This window comes from Diplotaxodon limnothrissa, linkage group LG11, assembly GCF_057381915.1.
Source record: "Diplotaxodon limnothrissa isolate DT_005_m linkage group LG11, D_limnothrissa_male_GT1.1, whole genome shotgun sequence".
Classification (NCBI taxonomy): domain Eukaryota; kingdom Metazoa; phylum Chordata; class Actinopteri; order Cichliformes; family Cichlidae; genus Diplotaxodon; species Diplotaxodon limnothrissa.
The window spans coordinates 29563313-29585870 of record NC_140606.1 but is presented as its reverse complement, the minus strand read 5'-3'; the positions used below and the strand labels follow the sequence as shown (position 1 = coordinate 29585870).

Genomic DNA, 22558 nt, shown 5'->3' with positions numbered 1-22558 from the left:
TAACAAGCAGTTAAACAGTGTACCTAATAAAGTGGCTGATGATTATATATGACTTGTATAAATTATTATTCATGTAGAGCATCACCCTGATTAGATTATGTAGGATATGTTCTACGATGCATCTGAAGTTGCAGGTTGAAGACAGGTTGTGCCTGATCATGAAGCTCAGCTGTCACAGTTGAAAGCAGCAGATAGAATTCACCAAACCATCAGCCAGACCCAAATGGGAGTGACAAAAAACACCCAGTGCATGTCTTTGGACTGTTGGAGGAAGCCAAAGTTACATAAAGATCAGGGTTTGGGTTCTTTACCTACATTATTTACCCACAAGCCATTATAGCTGGATGACACTAGCATGGATATTGCTTTTAAAGTCCAAAAGGAATATGTTGTCAGTGAATAGCGAAGTCTCTGATGCACTTGAAACTCTCTCAACACGTTAATTAACAACATTTCCTCATTATGTTAAAAGGAAACAGAATCAAGTTTCAATATAATGACGTGCTCTTCGGGGAAATACACTGAACACCATTTGTTGCAACTAGAAAGTCTGTGATGAGTAAGGATATTCTTTGAAGAGGCTGGCAAAACCATGGGAGCAGCACTTTAGCTATCAGTGCCTATAAGATGGGGTTTTTATATTTTTTTAGACTGAGTCACCTCTCAGCATTTCATGACTCCAAACTGTCACAAAAGCTGACTGAAGATGTTAGTTCAGAGACACCACTGACATCTCAGTTCTTCGGTGGCTGTTATATTTAATGTTATAATTAGTTAAGTTCCTCTTTTGATGACATGGTTATGTTTTGAGCTGTATGCGGATAAAAACTGAGTTATCCCAGATAAACACATATGATGTGTCACTTGTGCTAATCTGTACTTTCTGACAAAGTCCCCCTTTTTGTGATGTTGTGTGCATGTGTGAACACTTCATATAAAACCTGTGTGTGTGTGTGTATCAGTGGATTTGTTGGAAAATGAGGGTTGTGTTTGTTTGGACACCTGTGTGGCCGGTTCTAGCTAAAGCCCCTGGAGATAGAAATGGATGCTATATGTCCCTCTGTGTGTATGTGCATGTGTGTGTCATGGGGGCAGGGTAATGTGCGGTGGTTCATGTGTGTAAATGCTGTAGTTTGTGTTTCCATTGGTCCATTAAAGTGAGCAACACAGGATGTCTGTCAGTTTGAAACATCGCAGGGGGCGGTGTGTGTTATCCCAAAGGTATGTGTGCCTGCGTGGTGCACAGAAGCGTGACTGAGCCAGAGGCAAAGGAAGGTCACCTCACGTGCACAGCTCTGTGAAACAGCGCCTGGCGACTGTGCACGAGAAGCCAAGCACCAGCAGTCTCCCAAGGACAACAAAGTGCTTATCCAGGAGAAATAAAGAGGAAGGCTGTAGAGCTCTCAGATCACTCACACACACACACACACACACACACACACACACACACACACACACACACACACACACAGTCAAATAATTGTTGCAAAGGCCTTATAGTGTTTGCCTTGGGTAACTTTGGTGTAACATTTCACATTAAGCATGCAAGATGTTACCATGTATAAAATCAACATTAAATTACTATTTCTACTTACACAAAATCATTTCAGATTTCTTCTTCAATTCTTTATCTAAGCAGGACGCTGAGCTATAAACAGTATAACTGAGTCCATTCAGTAAAATAGGACAGCCCTTTATTTCTTGTGTATAATGTCATCCACAGTGTGGCACCACATTTCAGGATGACTGGATGATATTTTTCATGGTGAGGTACTGTTTGGACAGCATCAGGTGGTATTTTTCCTTTAGCCTTTTATTATGAAATACATTGTTTTTGTCCTTCGTATTAGACACAGAAAAATAACACCATAGCTTTCTTTTACTTTCTTTATCTTTCCTTTACCTAAAGGAAAAATTGGATTTGATTTACAGCAAAGAGGAAGTACACCAACAAGTACAGCTAGCTGGAAAAGTGGCTACGGTAGCCATTGGAGTTACAGCAGCTAAAACTGTCTTGTGTGTACAGATAATGAGCATTTTATTGAACATAATATCCACATAGCAGTTCATAATACATGGGAATTAATCTCAGTGCCTGTATCTTAGTTGTTCAATTAATTCTTTGAATTCTTTGATTCTAAAACATACAGAGAACACAAGCCAAAAGCTAACTGTGGCTCAGCTAGTCTGAGGTGTTCAATGGATTAATCTTAAAACTAGGACCAGACATTCATTTCAATTCAATTTTGTTTATACAGCGCCAAATCACGACAGCAGTCGCCTTTATATTGTTAGATAAAGATGCTGCAATAATATCCCAACAATGAGATGACCTGCTATCAGACAGCACTTGGCAACAGTGGGGAAAAAACTCATTTTAACAACACTTGAGCAATGTGCACATGATGTCACGAGAAACCAATGCGATGCTAAACCAGAATAACATAACAGGGTAACCATCTATCTATTCTATTAGTTATGCTGCATTTTGCAGTTTGATGTGTACATATATCTTCTTTCCTTGTTGATGTAGCAATTTCTCAGAGAAACCTTGGCTGAAGCAACAAAACATTCTGTGGACTCGGGTCGGGAAGCATGCCTACTCCATGGTCTAATAATCTTGGATCTTGATGTTGCAGACACATCTATATCTGACACCCATCTGTCCAGCTGCATTTGATCTTCCTGAAACATTGTGGCCACCATCAGAGGGACAGCTCCTGCTTGTACTTCAGGCTTACAGAGCCTGTCATTCTCTATCTGCTTATTTTCTGCTTTTTTATTTAAAAGAAGGGCAGGAAGATTGAGGTCATGGAGTTAGCCTGTATATTTGAAAATGTGTTTGTGAATGAAACAAATGTTTGCAGAGTTATGCAACAAACTTCCAGTAAAGATTAAAAACAGCAGTTGGCTGTGGTTATTTTAATTTGAACCATACTATTACAGAACAGAATGAATGAATTAATGCAAATCAGAACATGATGACATTTGACAGACACCAGTTAGGCCTCTATTAAGGCACTGAACCACAGGGCAGGGCAAAATCTTGAAATAGTACTGAAATATAAGCAAGTACAAAATGTCCAAACTATCTGATAGAGGACAAGCAAATTCAAAAGTCACATTTTACGGGTTATTGGTGAAATATATTTATTTTAAATAAAATAAAATCTTTTTCTTTTTCTTTCAGCTGCTCCTCATAGGGGTCACCAAAGTGGATACTCTACCTCCATCTCATCCCATCCCTTGCATTCTCCTCCGTCACATCAACACTCTGCATATCCTCCTTCAACACATCCAGAAACCTTCAGTCTCTCTTCCTCCTGCCTTGCAGCTCCATATTCAACATCTTTTGCTCAAGATATACGATTTGCCTTCTCTGTACTTTTCAATCAAGACTTTCAAAGCAAACGTCACATCTGTAGCGTTCTCTCTCAACATGACAGCGTACTGCTGTTCACTGATTGCCACCTCTCTTCTTAACCTGACTTTAACAACTCTTTCCCAGGTCTTCATGGTATGTTTCATCAGCTTTATCCCTCTATACTTATTTCATCACCTTTGTTCTTGAAAATCAGTGCCAGTACATGTTCCCTTTTCAATAGATAATTCCATACCTCCACAGGTTCATCATCTTTATCAACCATGTTTCCTCTTTTTGTCCTTTTCATACCTGACTGGCATTTTCTGATTCACTCTCTTTTCTCTCCCCTCTCTTTCATATTCATTTTGCCTTCACTCATTGGTACATTTCCATCCTTGGGTTAATCATTCTCGCCTGCTGCACATCCTTTCCAGCTTGATCCTAGTGTTCAGTTTCACATACAATTCACTATAAGCTGTGCCTTTTGGATGCATCAGCAGGGATGATGAGACAGAGTACCGGGCTGTGGTCGACTCCTTTGTCACGTGGTGTGAGCAGAATCATCTGCAGCTCAACGTGGCAAAGACCAAGGAACTGATCGTGGACTTCAGGAAGACCAGGAAACACTTGACCCCTGTTTCAATCCAGGGGGTCAGTGTTGACATTGTGGAGGACTATAAATACCTTGGAGTACACATGGACAATAAACTGGACTGGGCTAAAAACACCACAGCACTTTACAGGAAGGGCCAGAGTTGTCTCTATTTTTTGAGGCGACTGAGGTCCTTCAACATCTGCCAGAAAATGCTGAGGATTTTCTATGAGTCTGTTGTGGCCAGTGCGATACTCTATGCTGTTGCATGCTGGGGGAGCAGGCTGAGGGTCGCAGATGCCAACAGACTCAATAAACTAATCCGTAAGGCCAGTAATGTTGTGGGGATGGAGCTGGACTCCCTCAAGGTGGTGTCGGAGAGGCGGATGCTGTCCAAGATAAAAACAATGTTGGACAACACCTCCCACCCACTCCATGACATGCTGGTCAGTCACAGGAGCACAAGGTGTCTTACCCATCATAGGTTCCACAGCCCTCTACACTTTCTAAACTTATGCTCTATCTTATATACCATTTGTAAGTTATGCTAAGTTGGGAGTAATACTTCTTTATTGTATTTATTTTATTTATTGTCTTTATTTCTCTGTATTTTATTTTGTTTGTTGTCCTGGTTGGTCAGGGGTAACATCAGTAATACCAACACTGAATTAGCACTGAACTCCTCCTGTGGTTTTCCTGCTGCTAAAAACCTAAAAACGAAAACAGCAACAAAAAAAATAGACTGTGAGAAAAAGCTGTTTCCTTCCATGCAGTGTTTACCTCTGTCAAATTCTCCTCTCCAGCACATTCGATTTTTTATTTATATTTATTAAAAATTAAAACATACCGGAAAAAGATACATTTCTTGCAACATTTTCTACTTTTGACTCACTTCCATGCTCACAAGACTCAACAGATGAATAAATACTGTATAGTAAGCTATACAAGCCACAATTAAATAGATTATGGGTCAACAGTGAGCTTAGTCTTCATGTGACCATGGCCAGAGTTGTAAAAACCTTTCAGTCAAACAAAGAGAATCACATCTTAAAAGTACTTAAATTAAACCTGATTTGAAATTAGCTGCTGTGCACTTCGAGGTTGTCGTTTTGTAAAGTGTAGCCCACTTGCAGGAATGTGACCACAAGCATGTTTATCTTTTTCTCTGTCTTTTTTAGGAGACAGTCTTTGCACTGTGAGTTCAACCCCAACACCGAGTTTTCCTATAAAATCCACAGGGATCCGAGCGAGAACATTTGGTCCCATTGACCTGAACTGTGGTGTGTGCCATCATGCACCACTCACAGCACATTAAAAATTGAGTACGTGACAATTTTCTAGCTGTTTTTGGGCTTCCAGTCAACACTGGTCTAACCGACCCTACACACTTCAAAATATTAGCCTTTACATCACTTTTGGATAGACGTTGCATCTTACTCCTTTGGAAATCTTCAAAGCCACCTTCAGTTTCTTTTTGGTTTAGAGATGTGATGTCATTTCTTAAATTGCAAAAGATAGGCCTCGTGGCGAAGGGCAAATACAGAGAATTTTATCATATCTGGGGCCCCTTCGTAGACTATTGCAAGTCATTAAACGCTCTACCAGCTGATTAATATCATATCCCCCCCCCCCTTTTTTTTGTGTGTGTGTGTGTGTGTGTGTGTGTGTGTGTGTGTGTGTGTGTGTGTGTGTGTGTGTGTTTTGGGGTTTGTTGTTTGTTTTGGGTTTCTTATTAGGTTTTGTTATGTTTGTTTGTTTTTTCAATTTTATTTAAGCGTGTGTGGGTGTGCCTGTATTATCGTATCTGTTCATGTAAGAAAAACTAAAAAAATATGTGAGGGGAACAGATTGTATTGTCATTGTAAACTAATGTACACTTGTCTCTCAATAAAAATATGAAAAAAAAATTGAGTACGTTTTTTTTTTTATCAGACCAACACAAAGGTTGCTCACCAACAGTCATACCTGCCAAATTTGGTTCCCTGCAACTACACTGTTGGCCCCAAGTGCATTGCAAAAGCTCAGCAGTAAGCAATGCAGCCTCAGAGGGATATAACCATGAAGGGGACAGTGCTGTTAAAGTCAGGTTTAGAATTCAATTCAGTTTTATTTATATAGCATCAAATCACCGAGAGAGTCACCTCAAGGTGCTTTATATTGTACAGTATCTACAAAACAAGTTTTTACTTGAATGGATGGTTGGACTTCAATTTAATTTTATTTATATAGCACCAAATATCAACAACAGTCAAGGTGCTTATATTGTAAGATAAAGACCCTACAATTATACACGGAAAACCACAACATTCAGATACCCACTAACAGCAGGCACTTGATGACAGTGGGAAGGAAAAACTCCCTGCAGAACCAGATTCAGGGAGGGGCAGCCGTTTGGAGGTGACGGGAGGAAGACAGGACAAAGTCACATACAGGGAGTGCAGAATTATTAGGCAAGTTGTATTTTTGAGGAATAATTTTATTATTGAACAACAACCATGTTCTCAATGAACCCAAAAAACTCATTAATATCAAAGCTGAATGTTTCTGGAAGTAGTTTTTAGTTTGTTTTTAGTTTTAGCTATTTTAGGGGGATATCTGTGTGTGCAGGTGACTATTACTGTGCATAATTATTAGGCAACTTAACAAAAACAAATATATACCCATTTCAATTATTCATTTTTACCAGTGAAACCAATATAACATCTCCACATTCACAAATATACATTTCTGACATTCAAAAACAAAAACAAATCAGCGACCAATATAGCCACCTTTCTTTGCAAGGACACTCAAAAGCCTGCCATCCATGGATTCTGTCAGTGTTTTGATCTGTTCACCATCAACATTGCGTGCAGCAGCAACCACAGCCTCCCAGACACTGTTCAGAGAGGTGTACTGTTTTCCCTCCTTGTAAATCTCACATTTGATGATGGACCACAGGTTCTCAATGGGGTTCAGATCAGGTGAACAAGGTGGCCATGTCATTAGTTTTTCTTCTTTTATACCCTTTCTTGCCAGCCACACTGTGGAGTACTTGGACGCGTGTGATGGAGCATTGTCCTGCATGAAAATCATGTTTTTCTTGAAGGATGCAGACTTCTTCCTGTACCACTGCTTGAAGAAGGTGTCTTCCAGAAACTGGCAGTAGGACTGGGAGTTGAGCTTGACTCCATCCTCAACCCGAAAAGGCCCCACAAGCTCATCTTTGATGATACCAGCCCAAACCAGTACTCCACCTCCACCTTGCTGGCGTCTGAGTCGGACTGGAGCTCTCTGCCCTTTACCAATCCAGCCACGGGCCCATCCATCTGGCACATCAAGACTCACTCTCATTTGGAGTGAGACAACATGCATGAAGAGGATGATGTGGACAAAATACTCATTTGCCTAATAATTCTGCACTCCCTGTAGTGGAGGAGAGATAAAGATTAATAATGATTACATGCAGAGTGGTGTATAAACACACTATTTTGTTTACACCTGTAAAGTGCTATTTTTTTTTCTAAATGTCATCTTTCAGCTTTTTTCCACAAATAAAAACTGTGCGCAAAAGACCTGCAAACTCTATGTTTTCCAGTGTCCTTAATGTCTACTTGTCCTTGATTAACTGTGACATCATCCAACCTATTTATAAGAGCCAAGACAAAACAGCACAATTCATCTCGAACTCCTGCATTACCCATCATTTGCAGACGGACATTTAGTCAGGGATGTATCAGACCTCTTCACTTACCATACTTTGTCAGCGAGTATATCATATAACAACTTTCTATTTCTGTGCAGAACCTTGTTTTGTACAGTAAGTGGAGCTGTCCATTGCCCACAACCCTCTTCACTCTCGTCTCTGCCATCGGTGGTTCAGCTGTTGTTTCTCATTATAAAAACCACCTTATTGTGTTTCCTATTATCCCAAGCTGCTCCGAGCAACCAGTATACTCTGTGCACCGAGGGTGTGAGTGTGTCTGTACAGTAGCTGCCAAATGGAGTCTTCATTTGCCTCCAACCTTCTCTCTCTCTCTCACTCTACTCAGGTGTTTGTCTCTTCTGTCCCCTCATTATAAAGCCACATCACCCCCATCTAACCCCTTTCTCCTTTACATCTCTCTCTCTCCTTTCTCCTTCGTCCTCTTCATTCCCTCTCCTTCCACTCATCTCTCACCCTCCTTTTTCTCTCCCCCCCCTCCCTCCCCCCCCCTTCTCTTTACCTTTCTCTGACTCATTATCCAACAGCTTGAAGCAACCAGTCAGCCATATGTGAGTGAAAACTGCCACCTCACACTGTTAGCTTGTATTATATCGAGCCTTCTCTCTGCCTTTAACTTTGCCCGAAACCTTTGGCTATTTCTGTTCTTTTTAACAGTCAAACTAATTAACCGAGCAGCTCGCAGCCAGTTTCCAGCCGTGTGAATCTATCTCACAATTCTAGCTGGTTTTAAACTCGTGTTTGTGTGAAAATCCTTTCTCTATTATCCTTTTTTCTCCTTCTCAGTGTAGCCAATTAGTGAACAAAATCACCATCAATCTGGCTCACCGAAACCGTTGGCCACAAATCATAGGTGCCATTTTAAATTCATATGTCTCAAAGTAGTAAATTAAAATGATTATCTATCATTTAACAATGGAGCAAATGACTGCAGTGTGAAAGTTATTCGTTGTGGCACTCCCACAGAGAATTCTTTCCTTCTCTACCTTCGCAGCAGGTAGCAACTGGTGAGAGATCACAGTGAGACATTTAATGGTTTAAACATTTGGTATAAAGCAAAACCAGAGCCAAAAACAGTAAAAAATAAATAAATAAAAATCCTGGATTTGCATCTGTGAAGTCGTAAGAAAAAGTGCACAGAAAAAGTCTGCTTTAGCTGTTGGACAGATGTCCTCCCTTCTGACTCTAGAATACTTTGGTATGCAGAGGAGCTCATGGTCGACTCAATCACTGCAAGGTGACGTCCTGTGGATACAATGCAAGCTTTAATCATCAGCGCTCCGCCACCGTGCTTAACAGTTGGTATGAGGTGTTTGTGCTGATAGGCAAACATCTCTACTTTGTTCTCATCTGTCCAAAGAACATCATTGCATTATCAAATCAAATCAAATCACTTTTTTTGTTATTGTTTTGTTATTTGTTATTTTTGTTTGTCATTATGTGGTTTGTTCAGACACAACTTTGCAAACCTAAGCTGTGCTGGCATGTTCTTTTTAGAGAGAAAAGTGGGTTGTTCTGGTTCACCTTCAGTACCTTCAGTACGTTTTTAGTCTTTGTCTAACTGTACTGTCATTATCGCTACCTTTAACAAGTTAACTGAGGGCTGTATAGTCTGATATGTTGCATTTGGGTTTTTTGCTGCTTCTCTGAGCATTGGGCGTTTACATCTTCAGTTATGCAGAAAATGTTACAGTTCAAACCAGAAAACCTAGATCACCAAGGATGTCCAGACCCTCCCTGTGAACAGTGCCTCTGCATTCAGGTTCAGAGACAGGACCTGGGAGAGGGCTGACTTGAAAGTACACATCAGGAAGGCCTAAAAGGACTATAAGAGGATAACTGAAGACCACTTTGCTGACAATGCCCTCAGGTGGGCTTGGCATGGTACACAGAACATCATTAACCACAAGGAAAGCATTCCCACAGTCACCAACGTGGACACCACACAGGCAGAGGTGCTGAACCGCTTCTTACACTTTGAGTTTAAAAGACCCAACTCAGACACTCCATCCACCCACTTACTGCACACCCATAATCATTAAGTACTTTGAGAGGCTGGTATCAAATGACATCAAATCAGTATTCCACTGACTCTTGATCCACACTCATATTATGCCAACAAAGTGAAAAGACCCACAAAGGATGCCATCGCCACAGCTCTGCATTATCCCTTGAACTATCGGGAACATAGTATAAACTATGTGAGGTTGTTTTTATGTTGACTACAGCTCAGCATTTAACACAATCATCCCAGAGAGATGATCAGGAAGCTGTCTGACATTGGCCTCTCCTCTTATACCTGCTGCTGGGCCAAAGACCTTCTCACCAACCAAGTTTGACTCCCATCTCTCTTCCACCCTCACTATCAGCACTGGCTCCCCAGAGCACTGTGACTGACTGCCCCTCAGTCCATCCCACTAATGCCATTATTTAGTTTGCTGACAACACCACACTGGTGAGATTCATAAATTCATATTTATAATGCAATGACAATAAAGAAAGTCTAAATCTAAATTTGCTTCAGTTTCCCCTCCTGGGAAAACCGTGCTATTGTGTTAATGCACAGCTGAATAAACCAGACCAGCAAAACACCAAAACCTCCACTTTTGCAGAGATGACTACACTTTCTGATGTACATTTGATTAGCAGCACCTGGGTGTATTAGCTTAGGTTTTTGTATTTAATTTTTTCACAATACTGCAAAGGATGTTAGATGTCAAGCTATAAAGGCTTTTTTAGGGTCCCAGTTGGTTAATCAACATTTTATTTTATTTTTTTATTTTATTTATTTTTTTTTTTATTTTGCTAATGCACTATAATTATTTATGTACTGGAAAAGACAGTTTAAACAGATCTTGATCCATAGTTGATGAGAAAACAGAAATGCATCAGTGATTGTTTGACTCAGATATGAGAGATCTGTCCGCTGACAGAGTCACTCAAGTGAAACTGTCTTGCATCTCACTGCCACTCAGGTTAACAAGATGATTCTATTTCTTAAGCAAGCAAGTCAGCAGTCTTTGCAAAAGTCCTCTCCACAACGATGACAACGCTGTAATTCACTTCCTGTGTCCCAGAGGGTCAAGCGTGACTTGATCCAATCAGAAATCATGCCAATTAGACGCCTCAACTGGCACTTAATTACCACTCTGAAGAGGCTGATGGGCCATTAATTAGGAGGACATTAACAGGACTGATTGTTCATTAACAGCAGAGCATATTAGAGAAGATAAGACCCGATGTTGTAATGGACTCTGGTTGGGGAGGAGAGAAAGGCTGACGTTGCCTCCAATGGAATTAGGTGACCTGCTACGGTGGTCAACTCTGGGATAATAATGTTAGCAATGGCTATTTAAGGGAAATACCACTTAATTTTAATATTGGGACTATATCATTCATATTGCTGAGGTCTGTGTTAGTGCATATTCCCATCTCATAGATATAGGAGACACATTAACCCAACAAGTACTTGCAAGGCACTGGAGGTGGCTAATTACTTCAGGCTGTAAAGCTGTCACAAACACAACAGACCAGGAAAACATGAAGATGAATCAGAACAGTGGAGACATTAGATTTCTGTCAGAGCTGAGGAGGCATATTGTACACTGAAGATATGGGGAGTAGGGGTCCAAAGAAGGATGTTTGGGCCACAAAGTGAATCAGAAGATAAAGTAAGGCATATATTATTTCAAACACAAAATAAGAGAAAATGGAAGAGGGGTTTATTCATCAAAGCTAATGATCAGTACCAGGCTAGATCAGTAACTTGCTGCTATTGTAAGTGTACATTATATATGACTAAAAGAATATAACCAAAATTAATTGTTTGTTAAGTTCTATTTACCCACAACTTGCTTTTTGTTCCCCCCCCCCCCCCCATAAATCAAATAGGTGTTAGCCTCTTCAATGCAAACCACAAGTGACTTTTGCAAACTTCTAGGGTTCAAAGCAATGACATAGATGTTTACTACTACCCATATGTCCCTGCCCGTTGGTACCAGAGGTTGGCAGCAGGTCGCTCACCTGTGTCTCTGCCTGTGTGACGGAGACTTTAATCAACACATATATGTGATTTGATTTGCCATTAAAATATGAACTGGCTACCACACCTTTTGTGTTGGCTGAATATCAGTACTCCTGGACTAGGATGTTCCCTCTGATTTGTTAAAGGGCAAGAAACACAAAAAACTCATCAGCTCAAAGTGGCAAACATCAGTATGGCACAAGACTTTGTAATCTAGAGAAAGAAAATGAAAAATCAATCCTACATTCTGTTTAAGTTAAAGAAGAAGACGTAAAGTAACTCACAGATGTTCTTAACCACGCATATCATGCTCTACCCACCAGGGGGCGTATTGATGCAGTGACATTAACGGTTTGATTTCGTTTGTTCTGATCTATCTTGGCCAGGTCTGTGTCAGTCCGCTGTAGAGGTTCCCTGGGGAAGGAATGTTCTAACATTTCTGACTCTTCATTTCACGCTTCATTTACCACCACAGTCTCCTAAAACACTAACTGTGGTGCATCTCTGTGTGTGTGTGTGTGTGTGTGTGTGCGTGCGTGCGTGTGTGTGTGTGTGTGTGTGTGTGTGTGTGTGTGTACTTGAGCTTGTTCTTTCTCTCCTTTTAAATACTCTTTGTCTTTCTCTTACTGTACATATGCAAACACACACACACCCATACGTACACACCATACATAAATATATATGGATGGACACACACTTTAAAGGGTAAATTTTAATTAGTGAATGAGAAACCAGCTTAGAGGAGCTGGAGTCAATAGGTACTGTGTTGTTCTCCAAGGGCAAGCAGAGCATAAGACAGAATGGGCCAGAGTTCTCTTTAATGCGCACTGATATTGATGGTTGAGAGGTTTAAACACACATTACACACAAATGCACACCCACTAAGTCTGTAACTGTTGTTTTACTTCTAAAGTGAATGCAATTATCTCTTTCCTCTCTTTGCGGTGTATCCAGTGTGTATGGCTATGGCTCGGAGACATGCAATAAAAGTGTGTCTCAGAATGTGTGTGTGTGTGTGTGTGTGTGTGCGAGAGAGAGAGAAGGGAGAGTTTTTATATTGGAGACACTGTATCTCATAAAGCCTCTGCAGTATCAATATCAGCTTCTTTCATACAGCCACAAAATAGAGAATTTTGCAGCTAAACGTTACTTTTTACTTTGAGTTAGTTTTTGCTACACGGAAACAATAACTGTGAGCGTACTGCTCCCATTTATGGATTCATTTGTATAGATCTGAGTGCATAATTGTGTGATAAAATCTTTGCACCCTTTGGAGAAACCGAATATTTCAGTACAGGCAAATCCTTCTGAGATTATTTTTCCAATTTGGCAGCAGAAATTTGCACAGTTTGGCTCAGACAGTGAACTGCCTTTTGGAGCTGAGCTGGTGGTAAAACATCAGATTTGGGACACAGGTTTGAAATTACACACACACACACCTGAAAGCAGACAAATCTAGCCTTGATGTGTAATAGCTTTTAAGCACAGTGAGGCATTGAGTTGTGTCACCAGAAGCAGTGTGAATGGATGGACACTATCATTACAAGCAAACACACACACACCACGCTTGGTTGGTATGAATAGATGGTCTGTCTCGGATTTGTGAGATTGGTTCCATCTGTTGTAGAGAAGGTTGTGGGGTCACACCCCGCCTATTACCTTTTTCTCTGTCCAATGACACTTTATTCACCCGACTATAGGTTTGGCAGTGTTCGATGGATGGAGCTAATCTGAGAAGGAGAAAGATGGGGAGGAGGGCAAGTAAAAGTAGATACAATATATGGACAGATGGATGAAAGTTACACATACAAACAGGACTGAGCCAGAGCCTTTCGATATAGGCAGTGCTTGCTAAGATTGAGAGAGAAAGAACAGCAGAAGGCATATCAATCAGAAACCCAAGAAGATTCGGCAGAGGAGAAAGAAGACAGGAAAGAAGTTGAGGAGAGATAGGAGCAGACAGGACACCAAAATGAAGAGGAGGAGAAGGACGGAGAGGAGACGGCGAATGTGGCCCACTGAAGGACAATCATTGTCTATCAGCATGAAGAATTGCCTTTCTTTCTGTCCCTTATGCCCACATGTGAGCGCACATACACACAGAGGGGAGCAAGCTGACCTGTGAGGGAGCACTGATTGAATCTTCAGTGGGATTAACAGGGATTTAGCCCAGTGTAATGATATCTGAACGAGTTGATTAGCTATCTGATGACACTGTCATTTGACCTCTGCAGCACAAGAACACCTGGTAACTCATTGCATTCACTGAGGCTGCATTCAAACAAGGGGGTGAAAAATTGCTACCGTGGGCCTCCTTGAGGCAGCCATCAGGGCTTCTTCTTAGCTAAATGAACCATGAAACTGTGTCACTGTGTGGGCAGCCACAGCATGATCAGCTATGGTTAAAAATCTGTTTTCCCATGGTCTGTCCCTCTTAGGACAGTGCCAAATCACACAAGCAGTGGCAAAGGGCAAAGGCTTCCCAAGAAGGCGAATAAAATCCCCCCAAAAAACAAAAGAAATTTTGGTAATGATAAAAGGAATGCGCTGATGAGTGCTGCTGCTGTCTGCCTAGCCTGTTCTCATTCTCAGGACATGAAATATTGCCGTTTTACTGACCACAGATATAAACAAGGTGTCCTTTGGTGTCAGCTCCATAACACACCAGGTTTATGGCAGCAGTGAGAAGGGTCTCATTCCCAGCTCATCCCATATGTCAACTTGAAAAGGACCCTTTGGCATCACATTTAAAAGCATTGTGTAAGCTTTCAATGTGGAGGTCTAAATTATGATATTCAAAGTCATTTTTGGTCCTAACAGCTAACCAGCAAGGAAAATCGAAAGACAGTCCTGACTGAGAAACTTGTGACTTATTGCACCGGCACACCTAGAAATGTCCACCGTAGATTTTATTGCTCTTCGAAAGAGGACCATCATCTCTCTTTGTCCAATGCTGAGCAGCCAGTGCATCCAGGCACTGAATACTGTCTGTATATGTCTGCAACAGTAGTGGCATCTGACAGAACGGCAGAACTTAAGTTCACCAGTTAGCACATTATATCTGTTTATTCTTCCAAGACCAAAGCAAAGATGAAAAAATGTTCGTTTGGTTCTGATTATTATATGTGTGCTTATAGACACTAAACACTGACCCGTGAATCATTCGAGCATTAAAAAATTGACTTTTCTACTAGTACCTCATATGGTACTTTTCTATTCTACCTGAGCACTAAAAGGCTTGTGATACGACATGCTTAATTCACACAAGCACTTTTTTCCCTGTGCTTAAGAACTTTCTAACATTCACACTCAGAACCAGGCATCAGAAAGCAACTAACCTAACCAAAGATATTTGAGCTACAGCCACTTCAAGGGATGCATCAGTGTTGTGTCTACACATAACAGAAAATTTAGCAAAGAACCAACTTTAATTCCTCGCTTTGTTGTTAGCAGACGGTCACAAAAACCTAGTTTATTCCTATTTTTTACATTTAATGTATGAAAAATTCTAATAATAATACTGTTTGTTATAAAATGTTATAAAATATTATATAAAACAGCATTTTTGCACCAATAAGGTAATTTGCAAAGAGCTGTTAGCTGAAAACCTGGGATATCTCTGCATGGTGTCCAATATGGCCTTAAAGAAATTTGAGGAAATTGGACAAGTGGGGCAGATGAGCAGTATCAGAAAGCTATATTGCTGAGCAACAGGCGGGAAAATTCTCCATCATCATCCACAAGTTGTTATGTGAAAGACTAATAATCAGTTAATAATGCAGATCCATACATATGCAATAATACTAAGTGCAATAATCCTTTCTGTCATCGTTGTATTTTTACTCAGTTGTATATAGTATTTGTATTTGTATTCTATTTTTATCTTATTGTATATTTATTTTATTTTATTCTACTGTATATAGTATTTTTATTTTATTCTATTCTGTACAGTTGTGTACTGTATTTATTCTTATTGTATTCTAATTTTTGCCTCATAACTTTTGCACTGTCCACTCCTGCTGTGACAAAACAAATTTCCCACGTGTGGGACTAATAAAGGTTATCTTATCTTATCTTATCTTATCTTATCTTAGAATGTAAAAGATGTTTTAAAAGATGAGCACAGTAAATTACAAAATGAGAAGGATTTTGTAATCAGTAAGATGTGAAACTGGTGACTGAAACTATAACCTCATCATGAACGGTTTTTTATTGTCTCCCTGATTTCCAAATGTCTTTTTAGACCACAGTTCGTGCCTCCTAACCAGAAACAATGTAGTACATGTTAGCTTTATTTTTAGCTATGTCCATCTTTTTATACAATCTATACTTGATACGTGGGCATTTAAGAGTTTCACTGCATTTCAGATACATTCTTTTCACATTAAATCATCATCCCGAGGACAAAAAAGAGCTTCTATATATAATCTCAACAAGATCAAAAAGAGCGACTCTCAAACTGGAAGCCGTCTTCTTAGTGAAGAAAATCCATAAACAGACAAGAGAAATTAAATATTGCATTTACAGGAATGGTCCACAGGCAGCTTCATTTTCTGGTGTGTGTTGAACGCCAGCTGTGATGGAAAAAGAGGCCGTCCGCAGAGAGTTTGTCTGTCATCACCAGTCAGATCTTTCCAATCTGTTGTTTAGAACTTGATTTGGATTCAGTGGCACTACTCACATCTCTAACAGTGTGGTTACGTGAAGATTGAAACTAGAATTTAAGGACATTGGGAACGTCGCCCTTTTTAAGATCTATCCACATGTGATCAGCGTGAGAGCTGATTTCTAGAAGATACAAAAAAAATCAAAGCTATATTTTTCTTTAGTTGTTTTATCTCTGTAATTTTTTAGTACTTCAGCTCTACTAAATTATTTTGTCTGGAGAGAAGCTGTGGAATCAAAATGAATTATTTTCATCTTGAAATTTTCCAATAACAGTTGATCACTGTTATCGGCATGATATTTACCTTCATGCTGAATCTACTGTGAAACTGATATCCAATATAAACATTGTGCTTCAACAATAATTCAGGTGTTGAAGTAGCATCAAACGGATACAGACTGCTAAGTCTTTGTTTACAGGGAGTAAAAAAGTTCACTCTGCTACTTTTGCTGTTCCAATAGGTCAGAAACATAAATATGAAAGTTTCCCTGCTGACTCGGCAGGAGCTGAAGTTTGTCTATTGATCAGCCTACCAGAGCTGCTAGTCCATTTTTCTGACCTGGCATTTGAGACTAGCTCTCTTGAATTTTTCTTACATACTTTAAGATTGCAGATGAATAATGTAACATGACCGCTATCATTAGAGTTTTCCCTGTCTGTTGTGAAGGGCTTGCCCATGTGTCCACATAGTTCTGAGGGCTCCTCTCTGAATGTGAGAGCACAGGTGAAGCCAGTGAAGCTGTGAATCTGATCTGGTAATAAGTTCTGCAAACCTGGACATATGCGGTAACAACTATGTATCCGCTGAAGAGTTAAATGTCCCAAATGATGCTTTCCTTGCTTCATGTCCTGTTTACGTTCAATAGGCCCAATAACGTAGGCGAAAAGTTGCCCTGTAAAAAAAATTCCATGTGCTGGATGTGAAATAAATAAGTACAGCTCCACCACCACTAAAATGTGACACTGAAAAAAAACTGAGACAAACTGGATGAAAATAGACATAAAGATGATTTTAGATCATAGAGTGTGTCTCCACAGGGTATCAGAAACTTTCAGAAAACTGCAAAAGTTCAGCGAGGGAAGTACTAGAAAACAAAACCGACAGAGAAGTCACTCATTGACTTCAGCCGGTGTGTGTGTGTTCTCCAAAAACGCACATTTTATGCAGTGCAGCAGGTGCCAAATCCTCCATCAAAGCGAGATGAGCCTTTTTAGGCACATCACAATCAATTTCTTAATGACGGTTATTATATGATTGAGCTGTAGTCCTCGATTGCTTACATCCTTTGCCATGCCCATACTGAAATTAGTGATAATTATCATCAGCCTGTTTAAATCAGTGTGCTCGTGTTTATTAAAGTCTATTAAGATAAGATAAGATAAGATAAGATAAGATAGAACTTTATTAATCCCTCGGGTGGGTTCCTCTGGGAAATTCGACTTCCAAAAAGCACAGCAACGACCGAAGTATTACATGCTTTAAGGTAATTATGGATTCTGTCTGCATGGCGGTCAGTGTAAGCTTTCACTCTGTTGTGTCTTTATTAGCCCAACTATAGCAGAAGTATTTCTAATTTTTCCTTATACTCTTCTTAAACTTGAATTTATGACGACCTCTCAGATGGTAGTGTTTATCCTCCACCACCACAGTGGCTGAATAAGTTCTCCTGCCGCAGTTCGACTTAACGAAGCCAAGGTTTTGCTCAGAAATGGACACCCTGCTGTGACATCCATGACTCATCATGGGACACAGACTTGGCAGAAAGGGCAGAGCTCTGGCGCACCCAAGTGGAGATGAACTGTGACTGCAAAGACAAGTGCACCACAAAACCTGCTGGTTTCCATTTCTGTTGCGTGAGATACGCTCACTTATGCATGCATATGTCACAAATATTCATATATAAGTCATGCAAAAAAGCCTCACATAGCATGTTTGAGGCCTTCTATAAATCCTAACTCTAAGCACAACATAATACTGTGTAGCTTCTGGCATGTGAGCGCAGCAAAGAGGGCCCGAAATGTAAATGCACACACGCATGGAGACACTCTGCTGGGCTGTGTGCTTGGGTAGTAGAAAGCTCTGATGACGTTCATTAATCACAGTGTTGAGGTTTTGATGCCACAGCAGGAACGGCTCATGGATAAACTATACTGCCTTCATCAGCTTCACTCCAGCCCAGAGCTGGAAGAACACTCAGCCACGAGTAAGACGAGTCTTTTGCAGAAGGACTGAAGCATTGTGTTTGTTTTTCTGGAACATACCACCCAGTGTGATAGTGTTATTGGTGTTTTAGCTGCTGTTAAACAGCAATGGTGATCTTACGAGAAATAATATATGCTTTATATACAGGTTTTAGCTGAACAGGCAGTAGTGGGATCCGTTTATCTGTATAGAATAGATATCAGCTTGTCCTTCATTGATAACACATGGCTTATTGTTTGTATTGGGCTTCAAGACTGAAGGGAGGATACAGGGTAAAGTGTAATTACACATCTTGAGCAAATTTAAAAAAAAAAAAAAATTAAATTTAAAAATCAAGGAGGAACTGAAGGAAATTATTTAGATTGTTGCACCTGTTTCGCTGTCTCAACAGGTTGGACTCACAGCTTAGTGGTTCTTGTCGTATTCACGTATCCTTATTTGTGCTGTTTAGCCTGTATTTTTATTATTTGCATAATAGGAATCCCTCTCATGAGAAACACAACAGAATTTATTCTTTAATTTTTCATAAAGCACCATGAAATATCTTATGAAAATGATTGTGGCTGCCTGCCAAGTGCGATTTCTAACTCAGGTAGAGGGGTAAATTGTACGTAAAATGCTGCTTGTGGAACCAACGCTATATTTTTGTAAATGATGCGTGAAATTAAGTCCATCTGATGATTTGCTGCTTATAAAAATATTGATTACACCTTTTTGGCTTCATCTCTCTTTGACTGTGTGACTATCCAAGATGTAAATGAAGATGTAAATTTACACAAATTTCATTTACGAGAGCGCGGGTGGAAAAGAGACTCAAACTTTAGTACCACATTCAAGCTAGTTTTAATAGGCACATTATGAAAAGTAACTGAGTCAATGAAAAAGATGGGGGGAAAAAAACAGGTTAAACATTGCTCTTCTACTCTTCATTTCCACCAATGAAAGCACAGATCATTATAACAAAGTGGAACACAGAAACTTGCGTGTAAACAGTTACTACAGCAGGGAGGAAGGAGGAAGAAGGGAGACGTAATGGGAACATAACATTTACATTTGAGGAGATTTTTTTTTAACGAATAAGCAGAAGCACATCCTGTTGCTGACTTCTGAATGAACTTTTCCCACTGGCATATTTACAATGTAACATCCAGCTACTGACAGAAACATGCCTCATAAAAAGAATAAGCAATTGCCCAACACAATCTTTCTAGATGAAAGGAAAATCAATTTTGTTTAATTGATTTTGTCACATAGTAACAATTAAGATGTAGCTCACCCTGCTACTAACAACGGTGCAAACGGTTAGCTACAGTCAGCTTTTGATCTCCAGCAACTGTCTAGACTACCTGCTCTCCTCGCTGGCCTGACAGCTTCCTACGCTGACATGAGGTGAGTTCAGGTTTGAACCTGTTTTAGCTTTGAAGCCTTGCTCGACTGTCAGGGCACAATGCACGTTGCCTTTCGAAGAGCGAGATAGCCTGTAACAACATCAGTGGGCAGGAGACGGATGTAGGAGAACTCCTCAGAAGATGTGAAGCGCAGCTTTGTCTGTGGGTCTGTGTAGTTTGCCTGAGGAAAGACAAGAGAGATTACTCAGTGTGTTCTTTGTACAAGACTTGGCTAAAGTAATACTGTCCAACTTAAAACATTTTTTTTAGCAGAACGGTTACTCACAGGGAGTCCAGAGATGTCTGAGTATTTCTTGGCTGGTTTTAGGGATGGCGGAGCATCAATGTTGTAGTCTACAAACACAAAAGGGTCATAAGATGAACTACAAATTTGAAATGTACTGTTATCTGCACTATTTTCACAGAGAAGTGGCTTTTAAAGTCTCATCAGTCTCATTACTAATGCAGCAATTCTCAAACTACTGCATTAAAGATGAGAGTCGCTGCAGGTGGGATGCAGATGACTAGAGCAAAAATACAGAGCAAATCTTTGTTGGACAAAACAAATCCTTTTTTGGGGGGGGGGGTAAGTGGTAATTTGTGCTTTTGCTTTAAAATGGCAAATCATTCTCTTTTTATTTAAAATGTCAGCTTTGTTAGTCACATTTTAAATACAAAAAAATGTGTTTTGGTATTAATTCACCACCATTTAATAAAATGGAAATGGAGCTGGAATTGTTTATAGCTGACAAATGCAAAAATGACTCCAGTTAAAAGAAGAAACTCACAGTTGGGATCATTGAGCTTCCAGGGTAAGGTACGCTCCAATGCCAGAATCTGTTTGAGGTTCTTCCAGGTCCGGTTCTTTTTGCCTGCTGCTGCTCCGCCAATTCCCGAATGCTGCCAAGATTAGAAAAGCGGAGGGAAAAAAGAAGGAGAATAAAAATTTAAGGAGAAACAAAGGAACAGGATGAACTCAGATTCATGCAGACATATGCACCCACCATGAATGTGTGGTCTTTAAATGGTGGAGGCTTTACAGTGGACTCTGTGATGGTGCTGGTTGGACCGCTGTCCGCCGATCCCACGGCCTTCACCTCAGCCACCGTCTCTACTGTTGTCATCTGATAAGACACAACAGTTAGATATACAGCAAACATGTTTGACTTAATTCACATGTTCAACATGTTATGCATAAATGGCAAAAGTTGGCTATACCCAGCTTAGACTGAAACCTCAGGTGCTTACAACAAGAAAAATAGTTTACAATCATACCTGAGCAGGAGTAACAATGCAAAAGAGAATTTGTTTTTTTAAAAAGAAAATACAAAATACAAACATAATCTATGACAAAAAAAAATTATATCAGGAATGTCTCAAAATCATTTTTACACAACTAAAACAAATGAATAAATCCAAAAGTCTAAAAAACTTTAATTCACTGAGAGTTGTTAAACATCAAATTTACTAGAAATGCACTAGTTGATTGGCCAGGGCCCAGGACTGGATGATTTCCAGTGGTTAAGGCCCTTTTCGATGACTGATCAGCCTCCCACATGACCAGTTGTGAGCCATGCGTGCACACACAGACACACAATGACATGTCGTTAGCGTGGAAGCTCCTCACTGTGATCGAGGACATGAAGATCACCAAAGTTAACCACAGGGGGACTAGTATGAAAATCCTCATAACAACAAACCTAATAACAGGTGTCAAAGCTCAGAGCCTTGGTATGTGCAAAAGACCAAATCAAGTATGAGCAAAATATAAAAAAATGAGAGAGGAAAGAGAAAACGGATGATGTCCTATTGCCTGGTAAACATGCTGGAAAATAAGAAAAGTACATAACACTGGTTTTGTCACATAAATCTGTTGCAGCCGCTTTCTTTGGTAAACTAAAATCTGTCAGGTAAAGCTTGGTCTGCATCAGCTCATTTTCCTGTTAATCATCTGTACCCGTTTCCAGCAGCAAAGCACTTTATTTTTCGTTGTGTGAGTGAGAGAAGATCCTGTAGCTTGCTGCCGTTTGGGGCAACTATAAACTTTAATCACTTCTCTTATTGTGAAAATAATATTTAGAAGAAAAGAAGACTTTAGTTTACATGTGCAGTCAATTATAGTTCTGAGAAGGAAAATCGGAGGTCACAATTTAAAAATTGGCAATCCGAGTCGGTGCATTTCTGCCTTTGAAGTTTGATCGTGCTGATTGTTGGTTTGTTTGTTTTTTTATGGACATATTTTTTATTATTACCTAACTCTTGGTGCGAGTTTTTGATAATGACAAAAAGACGTTGCAACACACCTGAGGTGTTTTACTGTGCCTCGGTTAGCTTTTACCTGTGCCTGGGTTGTTGCTGTAGTAACCACTGGCTGCCCTTTCTTCTTCTTGCTGCTGTTCCCGGTGATCTGCTGAGTGGCTGAAACAGCGGGACTGCCGGGACGTTTCTTCCCACGGAAAGCGGCGGTGCTGGCGGCTGGCGGGGGAGTCTTGACGGTTATAGGGATCTGAGTTGCCATAAGTGGTGATTCTGGAGCAAAGTACCTATAATATATAATTATAAACGTTGTTTTCTCCCTCGGCACTTAGCATGAGCCAACCACCATCCTGATCGTAAAC

General features: G+C 40.1%; 1 protein-coding gene across 1 annotated transcript; it reads right to left on the bottom strand.

Moving 5' to 3' along the window:
• Nucleotides 1-19426: 19426 nt before the first annotated feature.
• Nucleotides 19427-22558, bottom strand: ino80c (INO80 complex subunit C). Its single transcript, XM_085365690.1, has 5 exons — nucleotides 22279-22558; nucleotides 20945-21064; nucleotides 20729-20840; nucleotides 20227-20294; nucleotides 19427-20121 (listed from the first exon to the last, which is right to left on the bottom strand). Exons 1-5 carry the CDS (start codon nucleotides 22456-22458, stop codon nucleotides 19990-19992), a joined length of 612 nt encoding a protein of 203 aa, XP_085221816.1. The 5' UTR covers nucleotides 22459-22558; the 3' UTR covers nucleotides 19427-19989.

Bases quoted from the DNA above. Each gene is read 5' to 3' on its own strand.
- ino80c (XM_085365690.1), bottom strand. From the start codon at position 22,458: ATGGCAACTCAGATCCCTATAACCGTCAAGACTCCCCCGCCAGCCGCC. The intron at 20,841-20,944 runs GTGGGTGCATAT...TAATCTTGGCAG, and splicing joins TTAAAGACCACACATTCATG to CATTCGGGAATTGGCGGAGC. The intron at 20,295-20,728 runs GTGAGTTTCTTC...TTGTGTTTGTAG, and splicing joins GAAGCTCAATGATCCCAACT to ACTACAACATTGATGCTCCG.